This window comes from Prionailurus bengalensis, chromosome D2 (genome assembly GCF_016509475.1).
Source record: "Prionailurus bengalensis isolate Pbe53 chromosome D2, Fcat_Pben_1.1_paternal_pri, whole genome shotgun sequence".
Lineage (NCBI taxonomy): Eukaryota > Metazoa > Chordata > Mammalia > Carnivora > Felidae > Prionailurus > Prionailurus bengalensis.
Genome location: NC_057351.1, coordinates 71,825,643 through 71,847,048, shown reverse-complemented (window position 1 = coordinate 71,847,048; position 21,406 = coordinate 71,825,643). Strand labels below are relative to the sequence as shown.

The 21,406-nt window shown below is 34.4% G+C and overlaps 1 protein-coding gene across 1 annotated transcript in view; it reads right to left on the bottom strand.

Moving 5' to 3' along the window:
• ATRNL1 (attractin like 1) overlaps positions 1-21,406 on the bottom strand; it is a 782,697-nt gene that overhangs the window by 491,848 nt on the left and 269,443 nt on the right. The window contains exon 22 of the mRNA XM_043597648.1: positions 7,974-8,068. Within this exon, the coding sequence (XP_043453583.1) occupies positions 7,974-8,068 (95 nt within the window). The remainder of the gene's footprint in view (positions 1-7,973; positions 8,069-21,406) is intronic.

Here is a 21,406-nt window from a genome sequence, read left to right as displayed (position 1 = left end):
GCATAGACACAGTGATCTGAAGAACACCCGGGGAATACAGCAGGAGGATTATTCTGTCTTCGTGGATCTCATCTCTAACAGGCAGTGTTTATGGAGACACTTCTCCAGGAACAAAGGAACTGGCCATTTCCCTTCATTGCCCCTCAGTAGAATCACAGAGCAACCTGAGGGAAGCACCCACACTGGCTGTCTAACTTGCTTATACCAAGTCCCACACCCCTGCACTCTGACAGGACTGACCTTCTCAGTCAAGCTTGCCTCAGTCCCAGTGAAGCAGGCCCCTTCTCGAAGACCAGCACAAACCCCCTACCCACATCATGTCTCCCGATTAGAGTTCTGCAGGGCCTTAGTTCTGGTGGAGGTGGTGTCAGGTCTCATTTCACCTAGCTAAAACTTGCCACATTCAGACCAGGGACCAAATACTTTCCACAGCAGGCAACAAGAGCCTCTACAAAAACGACTGGCCTAAAGGATATAACAGCCAAAACACAATAGCAGAGCACATTCAGCACACATCAGAAAAACTTCCTGAAGTCTCACACTCTGGACACTAAATTACCTGTTATTCATAAGCCATTACTTTAAGGAGGAAGAGACCTGTCTTTTCTAACACAGAGAAGAAGGCAGAGACTTATACAAAATGCCAAGATGGAGGAATTCATCGCAAATGAAAAACAAGATAAGGTCATGGGCAGAGATCTAAGTGAAACAGGTATAAGTAACATGCTTGATGGAAACTTTAAAGCAATAATCATAAGGACACTCACTGGGCTTGACAAAGGTATAGAAGACATTAGTGAGACCCTTTCCACAGAAATAACAGAGTTAAAAAAGAATCAATCTGAGATGGAGAGATTGGTAACAGGCTTGATGCAATGAATATCAGATTGGAAGAAACAGAAGAATGATTAGTGACCTAGAAGACAAAATATTAGAAAATGAAGCTGAACAAAAGAAAGAAGTATGCAACATGAAAGTAGACTTAAGGAACTCAGTGACTCTATCAAACATATTAACATTAGTGTTACATAAGTTCCAAAACAAGAAGAGAGAGAAAAGGGGGGCAGAAAAGTTACTTGAAGAAATAATTGCTCAAACTTCCCTAATCTGAGGAAGGAAACAGACATCCAGATCCAGGAAGCACAGAGAACTTCCATAAAAATCGACAAAAGCAGGCCGTACAAGACATACAAGACATACTGTGATTAATTTTACAAAATATAGTGATAAATAAAAATCTTAACAGCAGCAAGACAAAAGACGTCCTTAACTTAGAAGGGAAGATCCATAAGGCTGGCTGGAAATTTCTCAACAGAAACTTGGCAAGACAGAAGGGAGTGGCATGATATGTTCAAAGTGCTGAATGGGAGAAATCTACAGGCAAGAGTTCTCTAGGTCGTAAGGCTTTCACTTAAAATAGAAGAAAAGATAAGGAGTTTCCAAGATGAAAACTAAAGGAGTTAGTAACCACTAAACAAGCCCTGCAAGAAATATTAAAGGGGCCTCTATGAATGGAAAGACCAAGAGTGACAAAGACAAGAAAGAGTTAGAGAAAATCTCCAGAAACAACAACACAAAAGTAATAAAATGGCAATAAATACGTTTCTGTCAATAATCATTTTTAATGTAAATGGATAAATGCTCCCATCAAAAGATACAACACAGGGCATCAGAATGAATAAAAAAAAATAATATCCATCAATATGCTGCCTAGAGGGGACTAATTTTAGACCTAAAGACACCTGCAGATTTATATATTTTTTTAATGTTTATTTATTTTTGAGACAGAGAGAGACAAAGCATGAATGGGGGAGGGTCAGAGACAGGGAGACACAGAATCTGAAACAGGCTCCAGGCTCTGAGCTGTCAGCACAGAGCCTGACGCGGGGCTCGAACTCACAGGTCGTAAGATCATGACCTGAGCCGAAGTCGGCCGCTCAACCGACTGAGCCACCCAGGCACCCCAAGACACCTGCAGATTTAAAGTGAGGGGTTGGAGAAACATTTATCACGGAAGAAGGTGTCAAAGGAAAGGCAGAGTAGCAATACTTATATTGCACAAACTAGACATTACAACAAAGACTGTAACGAGAGACAATGAAGGACACCATACAACCATAAAGAGGAGAATCCAACAAGAAAATATAACAACTTTAAATATTTATGCACCCAACATGAAAGCACCCAAATATTAAAAAAAACTATTAATAACAAATATAAAGGAAATAACATATAATAATACAATAATATTATGGGACTTTAACACCCCACTTATACCAATGGACAAATCATCTAAACAGAAAATCAACAAGGAAAAAATGGCTCCGAATGACGCACAAAACAGAACATTCCATCATAAAACAACAAAACATACATTCTTTTCAAGTGCACATGGAACATTCTCCAGAATAGATCACATACTAGGTCACAAAACAGGCCTCAACAAATATAAAAAGACTGAAATCATACCACGTATCTTTCCTGAACATAATGCTATGAAGCTAGAAGTCAACCCTAAGAAAAAAATTGAAAAAAAGCACAAATACATGGAGATTAAACAACATGCTACCAAACAATGAATGGGTCAAAGAAGAGATCAAAGGAGAAATTTTAAAATACATGGAAACAAATGAAAATGAAAACAGAATGGTCTAAAACCTTTGGAATGCAGCAAAAGTGGTCCTAAGAGGTAAGTTTATAGCAATACAGGCCTACCTCAAGGAGAAAGTAAAATCTCAAATAAAAAACCTAACCTTATACCTAAAGGAGGCAGAAAAGGCACAAATGAAGGTGAAGCAGCAGCAGAAGGGAAATAATACAGATTAGAGCAGAAATAAATGATATAGAAACTAAAAACCAATAGAACATATCCATGAAACTAGGAGCTGGTTCTTTGAAAGAATTAATAAAATTGGTAAATCCCTAGTGAGATATATCAAAAAGAAAAGAGAAAAAAACCCAAATAAATAAATCACAAATGAGAGAAAAGAAATAACAACCAACACCACAGAAATTCAAACAATTATAAGATAATAATATGAAAAACAAATTGGACAAACTAAGAAACTGATAAAATCCAGAAACATATAAACTATCAAAACTCAAACAGAAAGGAATAGAAAATGTGAAGAGACCAACAATCAGCAAAGAAACTAAGTCAGTAATCAAATACCTCCCATCAAATAAAAGTCCAAGAACAGATGGTGAAGTCTACTAAACACTTAAAAGAGTTAATACCTACTCTTCAAAAAATATTCCAAAAATAGAAAAGGAGGAAAACCTTCCAAATTCATTTTATGAGGCCAGCATTACCCTGATACCAAAACCAGATAAAGACAAAAGAGAGAACAACAGGCCAATATCTCTAATGAACAGAGATGTAAAAAGTCTCAATAAAATACTAGAAAACTGAATCCAACAATACATTCAAACAGTCATTCACCATAATAACATGGAATTTACTCCTGGGTTTCAAGGGTGGTTGAATATTTGCAAATCAATCAGTGTGATACATTACATTAATAAAGCAAAGGATAAAAATCATATGATTATTTCAATAGATGCAGAAAAAAACATTTGACAAAGTACAATATCCATTCATTATAAAAAGCCCTCAAAAAGTATGTTTAAATGGAATATACCTCAACATAATAAAGGCTACATATGAAAAATCCACAGCTAATATCCTCCTCAATGGAGAAAAACTGAGGCCTTTTCCTCTACAGTCAGGAACAAGACATAGGTACATCTCACCACTCTTTTTTAACAAAGAACTCGAAGTCCTAGCCACAGCAATCAGACAACAAAGAAATAAAAGTTACCCAAATCAGCAAGGAAGAAATAAAACTCACAATTGGCAGATGACATGATACTGTACATAGAAAGCCTGTAAGATTCCACCAAAAAAATTGCTAGAACTGATAAATAAATTCAGTAAAGTTGCAGGACACAAAATCAATATACAGAAATCTGTTGTATTTCTATACATCAATAAGGAAGCAAGCAGAAAGAGAAATCAAGGAATTGATCCCATTTACAAATGCACCAAAACCATAAAATACCTAGGAATAAACCTAAGCAAAGAAGTAAAAGGTTTATACTCCAAAAACTATAGAACACTTATGAAAGAAATTAAAGATGACACAAAGAAATGGAGAAACGCTCCATGCTGATGGATTAGAAGAACAATTGTTGTTGAAACGTCTATACTACCCAAACCAGTATACACATTTAATGCAATCCTTATCAAAATGCCACCAGCGTTTTTCACAGAGCTAGAACAAACAATCCTAAAATGTGTATGGAACCACAAAGAACCCTAAAATTTTTGAAAAAGCAAAGCAAAGCTGGAGGCATCACAATTCCACACTTCAAGTTATATTACAAAGCTGTAATCATCAAGACAGTATGGTACTGGCACAAAAACAGAAACACAGATAAATGAAACAAAATAGAAAAGTCAGAAATGAACTCACATTTATATGGTCAACTATTCTTCGACAAAGCAGGAAAGACTATCCAATGGAAAAAAATCTCTTCAGCAAATGGTGAAGGGAAAACTGGATAGGATAGTCACATGCAGAAGAACGAAATTGGACCACTTTTCTACACCATATACAAAAATAAGTTCAAAATGGATAAAAGACCTAAATCTGACACAGGGAACTATCACAATCCTAGAGGAGAGCACAGGAAGTATTCTCTTTGACATCAGCACTAGCAACTTTTACTAGATATGTCTCCTTACGAAAGGGAAACAAAAGCAAAAATAAACTATTGGGACTTCATCAAGATAAAAAGCTTCTGCACAGCAAAGGAAAGAATCAACAAAACTAAAAGGCAACCTACTGCAATGGGAGAAGATATTTGGAAATGACACATCTGATAAAGGATTAGAATCCAAAACTTATAAAGAACTTATCAAAGTCAACACTCCAAAATTAATAATCCAGTTAAAAAACAGGCAGAAGAAATGAAGAGACATTTTTCCAAAGAAGACATAGATGACCAACAGACACCCGAAAAAAGCTCAGCATCATTCACCATCAGGGAAATACAAGTCAAAACCATGATGAGATACCTCCTCACACCTGTCAGAATGGCTAACATTAACAACACAGGAAAGAACAGATGTTTGTGAGGCTCCAGAGAAAGGGGAACTGTTACAATCTTGGTAGGAATTCAAACTGATACAGCCACTCTGGAAACAGGATGGAGGTTTCTCAAAAAGTTAAAAATAGAACTACCTTATGATCTAGCAATTGCACTACTAGGTATTTACCAAAAGGATACAAAAATTCCGATTCAAAGGGATACATGAACCCTGATGTTTATAGCAGCATTATCAATAATAGCCACAGTATGGAAAGAGCCTAGATGTCCACTGACTGATGAAGGGATAAGGTAGATGTGGTATACCTATACAATGAAATATCACTCAGTCATCAAAAAGAATGAAATCTTGCCATTTGCAACAACATGGATGGAGCTATAGTGTATTATGAAAAATAAAATAACTCAGAGAAAGACAAACACCATATGATTTCACTCATGTGGAATTTGAAAACAAAACAGATAAACACGGGAGGGAGAAGAGAGAGAGGCAAACCAGAAAACAGACTCTTAATTATGGAGAACAATCTGAGGGTTACTGTAGGGGAGGTGGGTAGGGGGATGGCTTAAATGGTGGTGGGTATTAAAGAGGGCACTTATTGTCATGAGCACTGGGCGTTGCATTTAAGTGATGAATTGCTAAATTCAAGTCTGAAACTAACATTACACTGTATGTTAACTAGTTGGAATTTAAATAAAAATGAAAATGGACACAGGAACTGAATAGACTTTTTAAAAAATTTGGGGAGTATAGCTGACAAACAATGTTACATTAGTGTCTGTGTATAAACATGCATATACTGTTTCAACATCTCTATGCTAACCACAAGTGCGGCTACCATCTGTCACCATACAACATTATTACAATGTCATTGACTGTATTCCCCCTGTTGTACCTTTTATTCCTGTGACTTATTCTAATGAAGACATACTGATGACCACAGAAGGCTGCCCAACATCACTATTTATCACAGAAATGCTAATCAAAACCATAATGAGATATCATCTCACACTGGTTCAAATGACTATTACCAAGAAGACAAGAAATAACAAGTGTTGGCAAGGTTGTGGCAAAAAGGAGACTCTTATGCACTGTTGGTGGAAATGTAAATTAGTGCAGACACTATGGAAAAGAATATGGAAGTTCCTGAAAAAATTAAAAATAAAACTACCATATGATCCATCAATTCCACTTTTGAGTATTTATCTAAAAAGAAAACAAAAATTTATCTAAAGGAAATTAAAAAAAAAAGAAAAACAAAAAAAGTACCCCATCTTCATTGCAGTATGATTTATAATACCCAATTTATGGAATGTATATAAGTGTCCATCAATGGATGAATGGACAAAAAAGTTGTGGTATAAATACACAAGAGAATAGTATTTTGCGATAAAAAATATTTTGCTATTTGCATCATGAATGGACCTGGAGAGTATTATGCTAGATGAAATAAGTCAGAGAAAGACAAATACCGTAAGATCTCACTTATATGTGTGATCTAAACAAAACAAAACCAAACCCTGATCTTAGAGATACAGAGAAGAGACTGGTGATTGCCTGAGGTGGGGTGGAAGGGTGGGTGGGGGAATAAGGAATTACTATTCAACAGATGAAAGTTTCAGTTATGGAAGAAGAATACGTTCTACTTCTGTACAACATAGCATCTATAGTTTACATTACTGTATGTGAACTCTTAAAAACTTTTAGGAGAGTAGATCTCATGTTAATGTTCTAACCACATGAAATAAAAAAGAATGATTCAAATATTTCACCAACATCTTCACTTTTCTAACATCTTCATTTGAAAGAGTTATTTCAGTTTCAAAAGAACGAAAACTCCACCAAAATAAACCAAATGGCTGATATTCCCATTCCTTTGACTTTTTAACTATATTAGGTCTCAGATGGATGGAAATGTATGTGTTACTTTCAAACAAACTTAGAGCCTTTTCCTGTGATTACTGGTGATTATTCTTTCATAAAGTTAAGCTTCATTAAGTTTTAAAATTATAACACGGATGTAGTAAATTGATTGAAAAAACAAGTACTCCATTATGCTAAGTGAGATAAGTCCAACAGAGAAAGACAAATACTTGTAAGGATACCATTTACATGTGTAATCTAGAAAAGCCAAACTCATAAAACCCCTTGGGGCTGGGGCTTGGGGAAATTGGGCAGATGTTGTTTAAGGATAAAAACTTATAACCAGTAGATGAGTAAGTCCTGGAGATCAAATGCACTGCATAGTTATTACGGACAATATAATATACTTCAAAGTTACTAAAATTAAATTTGAATTAGTCCCACCACAAAAAAGAAATGATAATTATGTAACATAATAGAGGTGTTAGCTAATGCTATTATGGTAATATTGCAATATATAAATGTATCAAAGCAACATATTATACACTTTAAACTTATACAATGTAGTATGTCAATTGCATCTCAATAAAAATGATAAAAATGAAGCCAGTATTCATCTAACTTAGATAAACCAGTAGATTTATAAGAAAAGGAACATATTTAATATAACATGTTTTTAATGTCTGGGCTTTATTTTCAAATAAGGCTACCCTGAGTTTGAGAGCATAATTACATGCACAAACACTGCTATAAGACTGAAAAAATAATAAAAATGTATAATTTAAATTGTAGGACTTTGCAGAATCTGAAATATTAAACTCACAAACTCCCTAGATTACAAGGATACGTAAGAAAAAATTAACAGGATAAGTCTTTCTTCAAAAGCCCTGTAGTAAGATAATTCTGAGAAGCAGTTAAAATTACAATAAAAATGACAAAAAAATTTATAGCCCTAGATAGTAATATAATAATTATAAAAGTTAAATTATTTTCTCACCTGTTCTGGGTTCGCTATGAAGTTTATGGCAGTATGGTGGCGATCATCTTCCTGTAATAAGCTGAAGGTAAACTGATAGTCAATCAAAAGGCTGTCTGTGGGGAAAAAAATACAATCCTGATATGCACTTTTACAAACTACTTGATAAACAAAAGTTAGGTGAAAACATATCGCATATCAGTATTAAAAATTATTCTCATTAATTAGTGGCCCACTCAAGATTGACAAAATATAATTATTTGTCATCGAGCAACAAAAAGCAAAATACAGATATGGAAGAAGTCCTAATTCTTTAAAAATTATATGTATTACTTCTGTTGTCATTACAAAAGTTCTACAAACACAGCAGACATTCTGGAAACTACACAAAAGTAAAAAATAAAGTAAAAGTCAACCATAACCTTACAACTAGAGAAAAATATAGGCAACATTTTGGTGCATTTTATTCCATTTAAAATTTTATAGATAGAAAAACAGACAGGAAGACATTTTGGTACCCTACTTTCAAAAAGTCAAAATTTTTTGAAAACATGAACTTTAAATGATAAATAATATTTCATCACATACTAAAATGCATTTATTTGTTCCTTTATTATTATGGTAATTTTTATCTTTAGCATTTTTAAAATGTCCCTATGATAAACATCATTCTACAGAACTGACTCATTAACAATTGACAAAAAGAAATCGGAGTAAACAATTATTAATTTTGTTCATATATAATGTTGAAACCAAGGTGAAACATTTGAATGTTATATATCATGAGAGGCTTCATAGGCTATATAGGAGTAAAGAATTACTCATTAATGTTAAACTGCCACCTTTACAAAAACATTTCAAATTATTTTACAGATGACTTCTATGTTCTGGATATATATCTTTCACGTTATGCCCTCAGCCATTACACACTATTAAAATAAAAAGTAAAGACAGGTATAATATCGCTGAAATTATTGTTAAAATTATCAAGGCATCATTCTTCATGTTGTTTACTATATACTTTATAAGGTCCACCTCATGTATTTCCTGTACAATTTACTGTAAGGCAACACTTCGTCCTTCTCAGAATTTATATGAGATAATGAGAATTATGCAAAAGGTCATATTTCCAATTTTCACCTGACTGCCAGAAACTATAGCAGCAAATTCAATAGGCCAGTGTGTTCTAGGCACAGGGAACACAACAATAAATAAAAATTTCTGCCCTCGTGAAACTTACATATTTTATTGGATGGACATTAGAAGTCAGTAAATAACCTAAGTATATAGTATAACAGATGCCAATGAGTGTTTTCAAGAAAAAGAAACTAGCATAAAGGAAAGAAATTGCTGTTGGGGTAGGGATATGGTTGCAATTTTGAGAAGGAACACTTAAAGATCGAAGATAGTAGGAATATAAGCCATGGAGTTTACTGACGAAAATACAACCCAGACAGAGGAAATAAATACAAAAACCTAACAACAACAACAACAAACCCCAGAAGTCTTAATTAGGATTCTTACAAAGAAGCTGTGGCAAGACGCAGCCAAGAAGTGATGGTGGCGAGGGTGACAGCAGTGGAGGTCACAAGAAGAGGTCAGTCACTAGGAATGTATTTGGTAGGTACAACACACAGGATTAGTTGAATAACCAGATGTAGCATTTGAAAAAAAAGAATGGTAAAGTTTTTTGATCCAAGAGCATACAAAATGAGAGCATTAACTGAGACGAGTAAGACTAGGTTTTATTTTGGGGGAGTCGGAGGAAAAATATGAGCTTAGTTTTGAAAATGGGAAGGTTGAGATACTTACTGAATTTCTAAGTGATCAGCTGAATTGAGCTCAACAGTTTGTTTCAAAGAGGACAAGTTGGAAATCATCAACATTTTAGATGAGATTTGATACAATGAAGCCAGGAAATCAACAGTTAAAGAGCAGAATTGCAAGGGATAAGCCCTGAGGCACACCAATGCAACTAATCAGATCCTCAGGAGGAGCCAACAAAGGAGGCTGAGAGAGCAAGCTATGAGATAGGAATAAAACCAGAACTTAGTGTCTTTTTGTTTAAAAAAGAGAATAGTGTTAACCCCCGTCAGTCGCAGTGGGCAGGGGTTGAGAGAACTGCAATATTGAGGACAGGTAATATCTATTCAAAATGAAGGAAAAAATATGACGGAGGAAATGTAAACACTTCAAAACTAATTTCAAGAATTTGCATAATTATACGTGTGTGTGTGTGTGTGTGTGTGTGTGTGTGTAAATTTTTTTTTGGGGGGGGGGCTTGAAACTAAGTATTGAGAAGTCAAGAGTAGATAGCTCCTTGGAAGTAAGGATTGGGGCACTGGACACCTACGTAGCTATAAGCAGAGGCTGAAATGCCCCAAGCACACAGACTTTCTTCTGCTTTTATAGACTCTAGCCTGTGCCACAATCGTGTCCAATCGAATTCTTTGCCAGGCATTCAACTTTGATTTTACTATTCTCATTTACTGGAGTTGGAAGTACAAGGCAAGTATAATGTATATTATATATGGTAATGATCATTCCTAATGTCAGCTGGGCTAAAAAAATAAGTCTGAATCCTGGAACGAACCTAGTAGGAGTATCACTCAATTCAAGTGACTAACAAGAGTACCTATCAGGGGGCGCCTGGGTGGCTCAGTCGGTTGGGCGTCCGACTTCGGCTCGGGTCGTGATCTCGCGGTCCGTGTGTTCGAGCCCCGCGTCAGGCTCTGTGCTGACAGCTCGGAGCCTGGAGCCTGTTCCGGGTTCTGTGTTTCCCTCTCTCTGACCCTCCCCCGTTCATGCTCTGTCTCTCTCTGTCTCAAAAATAAAAATAAACATTAAAAAAAATTAAAGAAAAAGAGTACCTATCAGTGAATGACAATTACTAATTTTTTTTAAAAAATTTTAAGTAGGCTTCATGCCCAGCACAGAGCCCAAGACAGAACTTGAACTCACGACCCTGAGATCAAGACCTGAGCTGAGATCAAGAGTCGGACACTTAACCGACTGAGCCACCCAGGTGCTCCCCAAATGTTTCCTTTTAAAGCTGCTTAAACCAAAGCCTTCCAGAAACCGAGTGTGCAATTTTCTACTACTTCTACCCTCACCAGTTTTAATCATTTTGCTGGTATATTTTTAGGGGGGGTTACAAATGAGTAATTACCTGGCACTTAAAACACGTATCTTAGTGCTGAAATGTACTCTGAAATTCTTAGCTAAATACAGTACAGGACATGAAACACTAACATTTAAAATGTGTACCGCGTTTATGCAAATGTACGTAATCTGGAAAGAAGTTTTTATATTGCTTTAATGAACCCCTTCATTACGGTATACAAAATAAGAAGTGCCCTTCCCTTATTCTTGAACTACTATGCAAAGGGCTGCATTCTGGTAATTCTTTCCTTCAGGTTTACTTTTATTTTAATATATATTTTTAAGTGCAAAAAGGAAGTCCTGTTTGATTATGAATCAACTCAATTTATTGCATTATCCATAGATACACAGCAATGACGAACTAGCAGGAGGGCTAAGTGTGAACAAGAGAGGTGAGAGAATTATTTTTTTTTAACCCAATATAGTTAGCATACAGTGTTAAATTAGTTGCAGGTGTACAATACAGTGATTCAAAAGTTCTACACATTCTCAGTGCTCCCCAAGTTAAGTGTACTGTTAATGCCCTTAACCTATTCCATCCATCCCCCCCAACCACCTCCCCTTGTTCTCTATAGTTAAGAGTCTGGTTTTTGGTTTGTCTCCTTTTTTTTTTTTTAGCCTCTTTTTATTTTTCCTTTGTTCATTTGTTTTGCTTTGTTTTCTCCAATTCCATATATGAGTGAAATCATATGGCATTTGTCTTCCTCTGGCTGACTTATTTCACTTAGCATTATACTCTCTGGATCCATTCATGTTATTGCAAAAGGCAAGATTTCTTTCCTGTTTATGGCTGAATTAATATTCCAGTGTATACATATACCACATTGTCTTTATCCATTCATCTATTGATGGACACTTGGGCTGCTTCCATACTTTGGCTATTGTAAGCAATGCTGCAATAAACATAGGAGTGCATATATCTTTTTTAATTAGTGTTTTCATATTCTTTGGCTAAATACCCAGAAGTGGAATTACCGGATCATATGGTAGTTCTATTTTTATTTTTTTGATGAACCTCCATACTGTTTTCCACATTGACTAACACTTTGCATTCCCACCAACAGTGTTAAGAGGGTTCCCCTTTCTCTACATCCTTGACAACACCTGTTGTTTATTGTGCTGTTGATTTTAGCCTTTCTGAAGGGTGTGAGGTGATACTGTGGTTTTGATTTGCATTTCTCTGCTCATGAATGATGTTAAGCATCATTTCATATGTCTATCGGCCATCTGTATGTCTTCCTTATAGAAATGTCTGTTCATATCTTCTGCCCTTTTTAAATTAGATTATTTGCTTTTTAGGTGTTGAGTTGTAAAGGTTCTTTATATACTTCGCTTCTCCCATTCACTAGGTTGTCTTTTAGGGAGAACAACTTTTTAAATTAGGAGAAATTGCATGTTTTTATACTGATTGGCATAAACACAAATTTATAAGAAAGGGAAAAATTGATGAGACAGGAGAGAGAGGAGAAAAGTTTAGAATGATGTCCTTGGGTAGGTAAAAGGCAATGAGCTCAGAACTCATGGCCCAGTGGTGCATTCCCTAGGTTTGCGGAGTATGGTTTGTTTGCTGTTTTTGCTTCCTATATATCCCCACCTCAGTGCTAGAGCATCTGCAATCTGGAAACATCAACAAACCATATATATATGTGTGTGTATATATGCACACACATATATATATGGTTTTATAAATATATATATTATATATTATATAATATATATTTTACATATATATAAATATATAAATAATATATATAAACATATACTTATAAATATAAATTATATAATATATAAATTATATATTATATAATATATATATTATATATAAATATATATAATATAATATATATTTATAAAACATATTCATCCTGCACTAAGGTGAGCAGAGTTGGAGCCTGTATTGCTGCAAGAAATATAGCAAAGAGTTAAGTTTTACTAAACCTCAGTAGCATTCACAACTTTCAAATGATATTATATATACTGTGAAAGTATATATAATATATATACATGAAAGTACGTGCACTATACTTTGAAGTGTAATTGAAATTTCATAATTAAAAAAATATAAACTGCATACTGCATGTTCAAATATATTACTGATTGGAAACAATTATCTGAAAACTTTGTGGATTGAAAAACAAGAGGGATATATTTCACAACTTTAAGAAATCATACACACTGTATAAATCAATCCTCTGATTTCACAGACTGAACCCTGAAGTTTGGAACACCTATAAAGAATACAGCTAGCTTTTAAATATCTTGGCTAACAAGCAGCAATCTGTGATAATTCCAGGAAAATCAGAAGTTCTCAATTAATTTCCCAATTGTATCTAAAAATGAAGTTTACAAACAGGAGTAAAACAGATGCAAAAACAGTCACTCTTCTTTATATCTTTCACTTTTTGTATAAACTTGATAGGCCTTAAAGTGAATATGATCCTAACTGTATAGATAAGGAAGTGAAAACAAAGAGAAAAAAGTTGACATCTTTGATTTTGTTAGTTTGACTAGCATAGTGAGAAGAGAAAAATATCATTTTATCACTATAGATTAAGTATATATAATTATTTAACATGATTAGCTGTCTAGTCATTTAAAATATCTATTCAGTATGCATCAAAAAAAGGGAAAACCTAAAAAAATGCAACAAATGACAGATGGAGGAAATAACAATGAAGACTACAATAAAAAGGAGCTAAAAAGTTAAAACTGTAAAAAAACCAATAAAGTAATAAAATAACGGTAAAATTAAACAGAATAATAGAATCAGAAGATAAAATAATTAAAGTAACATAAAACTGAATCAGTGCCATATAGGTCAAATCTGAAAAAGCCTCCCAGAGAAGAGATGAAAATCACTCCAAAAAAAAAAAATAGGCATAGAAATTTTGAATATATGCATGACTAATATTGTTAAAGCAGTCATTGTAACAAATCGGAAAAAGCATAAATAATATACACATATTATATACATATATATTAAATATACGATAGAAAAGACCTGTTGAAGACTAAAACCTAAATATTGAAATACCTTACATAAAAGATAAAAAGAATCCAGCATTATTCATAACAGCCCCAAAATAAAAAAAAAAAAAAAAACCAATGTCTCTCAGTTGGTGAATGGTAATCAAAATGAATTATGTCCATGCAAAGAAATACTATTTTGCCATAAAAAGGAATGAAGTAGTGATCCTTGTTTAACGTGAATGAATCTTAAAACATTATGATAAAAATAAAAGATGCCAGTCACAAAAGGCTACATATTCCACAATATCATTTATATATATAACATATATATAATATATATAATATATATAATATATAATATATATAATATATAATATATATATATATGTTTACTCTGATATATATAATATATATTATATATATATACATATAATAACAATCCATAGAGATAGAAAGAAGATTTGTTAGGCTTTGGGGGAAGGAAGAATGAGGAGTGACTGTTAATAGGTACTGGGGTTCTCTTAGGAGTGGTGAAAATGTTCTAAAATTAGATCATGGTGATGGTCACGCAACTTTCTGAATATACTAAAAACCACTTTAGTGTACACCTTAAAAAGAATAAGAGTTGAGTATCTGAATTATATCTCAATAAAGCTGTTATTTAAAAAATACTACTGACATGTGGGCACGTCCCTGTGGGCATGTGCACACGTTATACATACACACACATTCACAGAGACAAATGAGTTATTTACAAAGGATGATAAGTTAAGATGCCAAGTTTTCTAAAGTAACAATATATGTCAAAAGACAAGAAACTGGACCAGTTATTTATAGAATATGTATATTCAACCATGCTGTCTACACAGAAAAGCAACATAATGATAAATTTCAGGCAAGCAAATGTCCTAAAAGTACATGATCTATATATTATTCTCCTGAGAAAAAATTACTCCTGCCCATTCTAAAACTAAGAGACAAATACAAATAAGGAAGCAGCATAACAAAAAGGTCTGGCAGTGAATAGATGACCAATTTCAAGTTAGAATAAAAGAAGAAAACAAAATTATCTTTTTATGGCTAAGATCAGATTATTTACCAGGAAATATAAAACAATTATAACTATAAGTTTAACATGTGGCCAGATATAATATAAAAATATAAGCACCGACAACTCTTATTTGGAGGCTATTTTAGTAGATTGGTGATTATGCCTACCTCTCCACCAACAAAACAAAACAAAACAAAACAAAACAAAACAAAACAAAAAACACACTGCATTAACAATTACACAATTAGCTTAATATCTAAGATCTCCAGACTTTTTAAAAATCCTTAATTTTGCTTATAACAAAGCTGTCCTGGGAGTATAGTGTTTACATCCTAGAAGTCTTTTTGAAAATTGAACACAAAAAACCTAATACATAATTAAAGTACATATGGAAATTGAATTCTAGAATCATGTCATGAGGGATAATAACAGAAAGACAATGAGGCAGGTGAAAATGTAGTAAGTGGATAAAATATTAAATGGAGTGCACAAGATTTCCGTGAAAGGCAGCAACAAGGAGAGGTGGAATACTGCTTCAGAGGAGATGAAATTCTTGGACAGGTAAAGAAAAGCAATTATTTGTCAATGTCAAAGGGACCAAGGCAGATACTATTCCCATGCCTAATCAACATTACGAAGGAAAAAACATTCAGATCTTCCCTTGGAGAACAGCAAGGTTTCAGGGCACAGTAAGTTTCAATTAAAGCAAGACAGTGGAGTTCCATAATACTCTCTAGAGTACTATGCTAAGCTAAAGAACTCAGAGAAAAACAAACACCATATGATTTTATTTGTATGTGCAATTCAAAACACAAAACACATGACCAAAGTGAAAAAAAGAGAGGCAAACCAAGAAACAGACTCTTCACTACAGAGAACTATAGTTACCAGAAGGGAGGTGGGTGGGAGGATGGCTTAAATAGGTGACAGGAATTAAGGAGTACACTTGTGATGAGCACCAGGTGTTGTACAGAAGTGCTGAATCACTATATTGCACACCTGAAACCAGTATTACACTGTATGTTAACTAACTGGAATTTAAATAAAAGCTTTAAAATAAGATAGTAGTTATATATATATATATATATATATATATATATATATACACACACACATATATATATACATACACACACACACACATACACACACATACACTTGGTGACTTAATTTAAGAAATACTTTTTTAAAAAAGGAAAGAAAGAACAACACCCCAGAACCAAATGAGCATATGTAGCTCCCATATTTTGGTTTCTAAATACCATTCTCCAATATAAAAAACCATGGCTTCCTGGAAAAATGGTTGATTCCAGGGAAAGGGCAGGAAAAGCACAAGGTGAGTCTGAAATATCTTGCAGTGCAAGAAAATAAGAAAGCACTCAGAAAATGATGGAGTCGTGCCAGAAGGAAGCAGGAGACAATGTGAAGTATTCCCAATAGCCAAATCTAGGAAACAGCTATAAAATAATAGTAATTCATTATAAGCCATAAAATACATATCCATAAGGCAATACTGATATAAACAAATAACTGAATAAACAAATAACTGAGAGAAAAGGAACAGCTCTTCCTTATTGCAGAAGAAATAAATGCAGAAGAAATAACACAACAGAAAATCACCATTTGGCAAGCACATTGATGATAATTCTTTCAGGTAAGAATTGTCAATGTATGGTAAAAATAGTGGGTGATAGTATAATGAGAAATAGGATATTTACCTAATTTCAAAAATTTCCTCATAAAGTACTCATTAAATACGAAAAAACAAAAACAAAAACCAGTAGCTCTAGAGTGAACAAAGTGGTACAGTTGATTAACAACTGATCAAAGATAACAGCATCAGTGATGGGAAAAACTGGTATCATATGCTTCCTGATAGGAGTCACTGAGAAAGACACATCACTTCTGTGCTATCCTTAGTAAAAATGCATAACCTGAATTTAATCATGAAAAAACATCAAATACTATAAATATGTGTCCAACAGTTTCCAAGGGTCAAGATCATAAAGAAATATTTGCAAATATTTGTAAACCTGTAATTATTTCACATTAAAAATTTAAAAGAACTTTTTAAAAAGCTGCATATATGTCTCAAGTTTCATCCATGACACATATTTCAGGATTTCCATTCATCTGTCAATGGAAATTTAAGCTGTTTTTATGTGTTGGCTATTCTGAATAGTGGTGCAGTGAACACTAGAGTGCTATTATCTCTTTGAGATCCTGATTTTAATTCTTTTAGATAAACACCCAGAAGTAAAGCTGCTGGAGTTAAATGAAATAAACCAATCACAGGTGGTTTAGGTGGTTCTGTTTTCCTCTGAAATGTTTTTTATTTATTTATTTATTTATTTATTTATTTTTATTTAAAAAAAAAATTTTTTTTTCAACGTTTATTTATTTTTGGGACAGAGAGAGACAGAGCATGAACGGGGGAGGGGCAGAGAGAGAGGGAGACACAGAATCGGAAACAGGCTCCAGGCTCCGAGCCATCAGCCCAGAGCCCGACGCGGGGCTCGAACTCACGGACCGCAAGATCGTGACCTGGCTGAAGTCGGACGCTTAACCGACTGCACCACCCAGGTGCCCTCAGCGCTCCCATTTTAAATCTTAGCCCTCATAATGGTCTATACATTGAGCCTGCGATTTCCACAGGATTTGGGAAAACTATCAACAGATATGTGACAAGACGGCAAGAACAAGTAACAGAGTAGAACACTTTCACAACACAATATAAAGCCCAGTTACCAATGTGCGTCCCAGTATTTAGAAACGGATATCTCTCTTAATGAAGGAAAAAATTTTAGCAAAAAAAGAAAAGATGTGATACTAAATGAGGAAACAAATCAACAAGCAAAAAAAAAAAAAGTATGAAAAGCATGAATAAAAGACTTTGAAAACAAGTACTTAAGGACAACCAGCAAAATAAAATCTGTTATTTGTACAGTATTGCCATGAATCTGCATACATTTTAAATGTGTTCAACTATTTTATGTTTCACAATAATTTTTAATTTTCTTAACAATTCTCATGTTTCATTATGACCTTTTTAATTAATGTCCCTCTTGTATTTTTTTGTGATTTTACCTTTTATAACAAAATTGACTTACAGCCAATTAGTTATATGGTGAAAATGTTTGCAGCAAAGATGCTTATGATGAAAATATTGGACACATATATTTAGCCACCTTGAGGGTTTGATAAAGGGATGCACCTAGACTTTGACAAAAATATCAAGGATCCAAATATGAGTTTTTTTTAATATTTATTTATTTTGAGAGTATGTGAGTGGAGGAGGGGTTGAGAGAGAGAGAGAGAGAGAGAGAGAGAGAGAGAGAGAGAGAGAGAATCCAAGCAAGCTCCACACACAGCCCAGAGCCCGACATGGGGCTCGATCTCATGACCATGAGATCATGACCTAAACCGAAATCAAGAGTTGGACTCAACCGACTAAGCCACCCAGGCGCCTCGAACATCCAAATACATTTTAAACAGTATCATTTGTATAAATACCTGTATTTGCCAACTTTGACAACTATTTGGTAAATGATAAAATTTGTGTGAATATAAGTTCAAATATATTCACAGTCTCAGTGGTTCATACTTTACATGTAGCACCAGAAACAGGCCTCAGAAAACGAACTAAAATGGCTTCTTTCATGCGCTATTGCCCTCATCAAGCTGACACATTGCAAGCAGACTGATTCTCTTAAAATTAAAATTTAATATTTTAGTCTCCTCCTAACACCCTGCAATGGCTCCCATTTTTCTTACAATAAAGGTCCAAATCCTCTCATGTTCTATATAGCACCACATAATTTAGATCCTGCAAATCTCACATACTTCATCTCCTGCCTCTCTTCACCTAGTTGGATGTGTTTCTCACAGGCCATGTTCTTTCCAACCACAACCTTTGTGCTTGCTGCTCCGCTGATTCCACATCCCCCACCTCCCAACCCCACATTCGCACATCCACACCACCCTTCTATGCGGTCATCTTCACATCAAAGCTCCATCATACTCTTGCCTGACCCAGTCCTATTCCCTGTCCCACAAATTAGGTCAGGTTCTCTTATAATATAATCCTGAAGCCTCTAGAATTCTCATTCAGAGTTCTTATGACAATCACATATCTAGGCAATTGTATAACAGGTATAAGACCTATTTTCCCTACAGCTTTATAAGCATCAATGGAGCAGAACCCATTTTGTTCACCATAATATCCCCAGAGTCCACCAAAGTACTCAATAAATATATGTTCAATGAATAAACAAAACTGAGTCAATTCCAATAATGAACTCTCTCACCAAGCTCTAACAGTGTAACTCTTCAGTAAATAAATTAAGGAGAAAAAAAAATGTCAGTCTTGTGAATATTAAATGAAATAATTAATATTAAATTGTTCTCTACAAGAAAAACATTCAATAAATACTAGTTTTTCTTTGCTTGCTGAACAGTACTATCCATGCTTAAAATTTTTAAGATTTTCTATCGAGCTTGGAACATTTAGAATAATCCCAAAGGTAAAATCTGAAAGTTGAACATTTGCTAGATATGAGAGAAAAAAACACAGACACTTTGTTGTTACTCACAGTCTGAAAATGACTGATTCTGTGGCCCTGAATATACACTTAAACTCATTAGGTCTTATTTTTTTCATTAATGAAAAAAAGAAGATTGATGATGATTACCAATGCTTATACATCACTGATTCTAATGTAGGGGCCTTCATATAATGTGACACGACTTCTTCAGAAGCCAACTTTCTTTGCTTCATAGTATCTTTAAGCAGCTGAACTATTATTCATTACTCTGTAATGACATATGGGAATCTGCATAGATTTTATTTGAGGCAAACGTTCCATAGACTATGAGGAAAAACAAATCTTGAGACTCATTTTTATTCAAACGAATGCCTGATGCTTAAAGTTGTTTAATATAGATTTGTACTACTTTATGTAAATACATTTAAAAATTAATGTAAATTAGGGACACCTGAGGGGCTCAGTTGGTTAAAGCGTCTGACTCTTTTTTTTTTTTTTAATTTTTTTTTTCAACGTTTATTTATTTTTGGAACAGAGAGAGACAGAGCATGAACGGGGGAGGGGCAGAGAGAGAGGGAGACACAGAATCGGAAACAGGCTCCAGGCTCTGAGCCATCAGCCCAGAGCCAGACGCGGGGCTCGAACTCACGGACCACGAGATCGTGACCTGGCTGAAGTTGGACGCTTAACCGACTGCGCCACCCAGGCGCCCCTAAAGCGTCTGACTCTTGACTTCAGCTCACATCATGATCTCACAGCTGGTGGGATTGAGCCCTGTGTCAGGCTGTGTGCTGACAGCACAGAGCCTTCTTGGGATTCTCTCTCTCTCTCTCTCTCTCTCTCTCTCTCTCTCTCTCTCTCTCCCCCTCCTGGCTCACTCGAGCTGTGCACACACTTTATCTCTCTCTCTCAAAGTAAATAAATAAACTTAAAAACTAAAAAGTCAATAAATAAATGTAAAGCCACTTTTACTTGATTACCTATAACATGATCTCCAAACATTTTTGGTCAAATAAAAATAGTTGCCTATATAGCCACAATATATGCATATTCACTTATGTGTTGATAATTTATATGTGTTCTATCATTATGTATTTAGTTAAAGCCTGCCTAAAAGATACAGAGTTTCATAAGGAAGGGGTCCAACAAGAGAAGGTCCTAAGCCCACACACTTACATTCTATTGAATAAAGAAAACCTATGTTTACATCAACAATTAAACAAGTGAGATCATTTCATACTGTGTGTTAGGATGAGGGGAAAAATGGTTATTGTGAGTCCATCTTAGGTAGGAGTGGAATAGTGGCTAAAGTATCTGAGGCAGAAAAATGGTAAATGCAAAAGCCATGATCTAAGGTTTACGATGATCTAAAGTTTAGGATAATTAAAAACAAACAGATTGAGCCATTAAGAACTTTCATAAAAATAACATTACTGCCATAAAAACTGCCCAATGTTCAGGAATCTAATCCTGGACTCTACTTAGTTCACCGATTCCTATGCCAATATGGGAACCAGTACTGTTAAAGTTATATTATGTCTGGAACTATCGAGTGGGCATTTCTCACTATTTTTCTTTTTCATAATTTCACTGTGTATTCTAAAAGTGTATTATTTAAAATAAAATTTAAGGTAATTAATTTTAATGCATATCCTTCAGAAAACTGAACTGAATAAAATTCTAATTGGAAATTCATAATTAACCAAAACCAATTTGGCTAAATATGA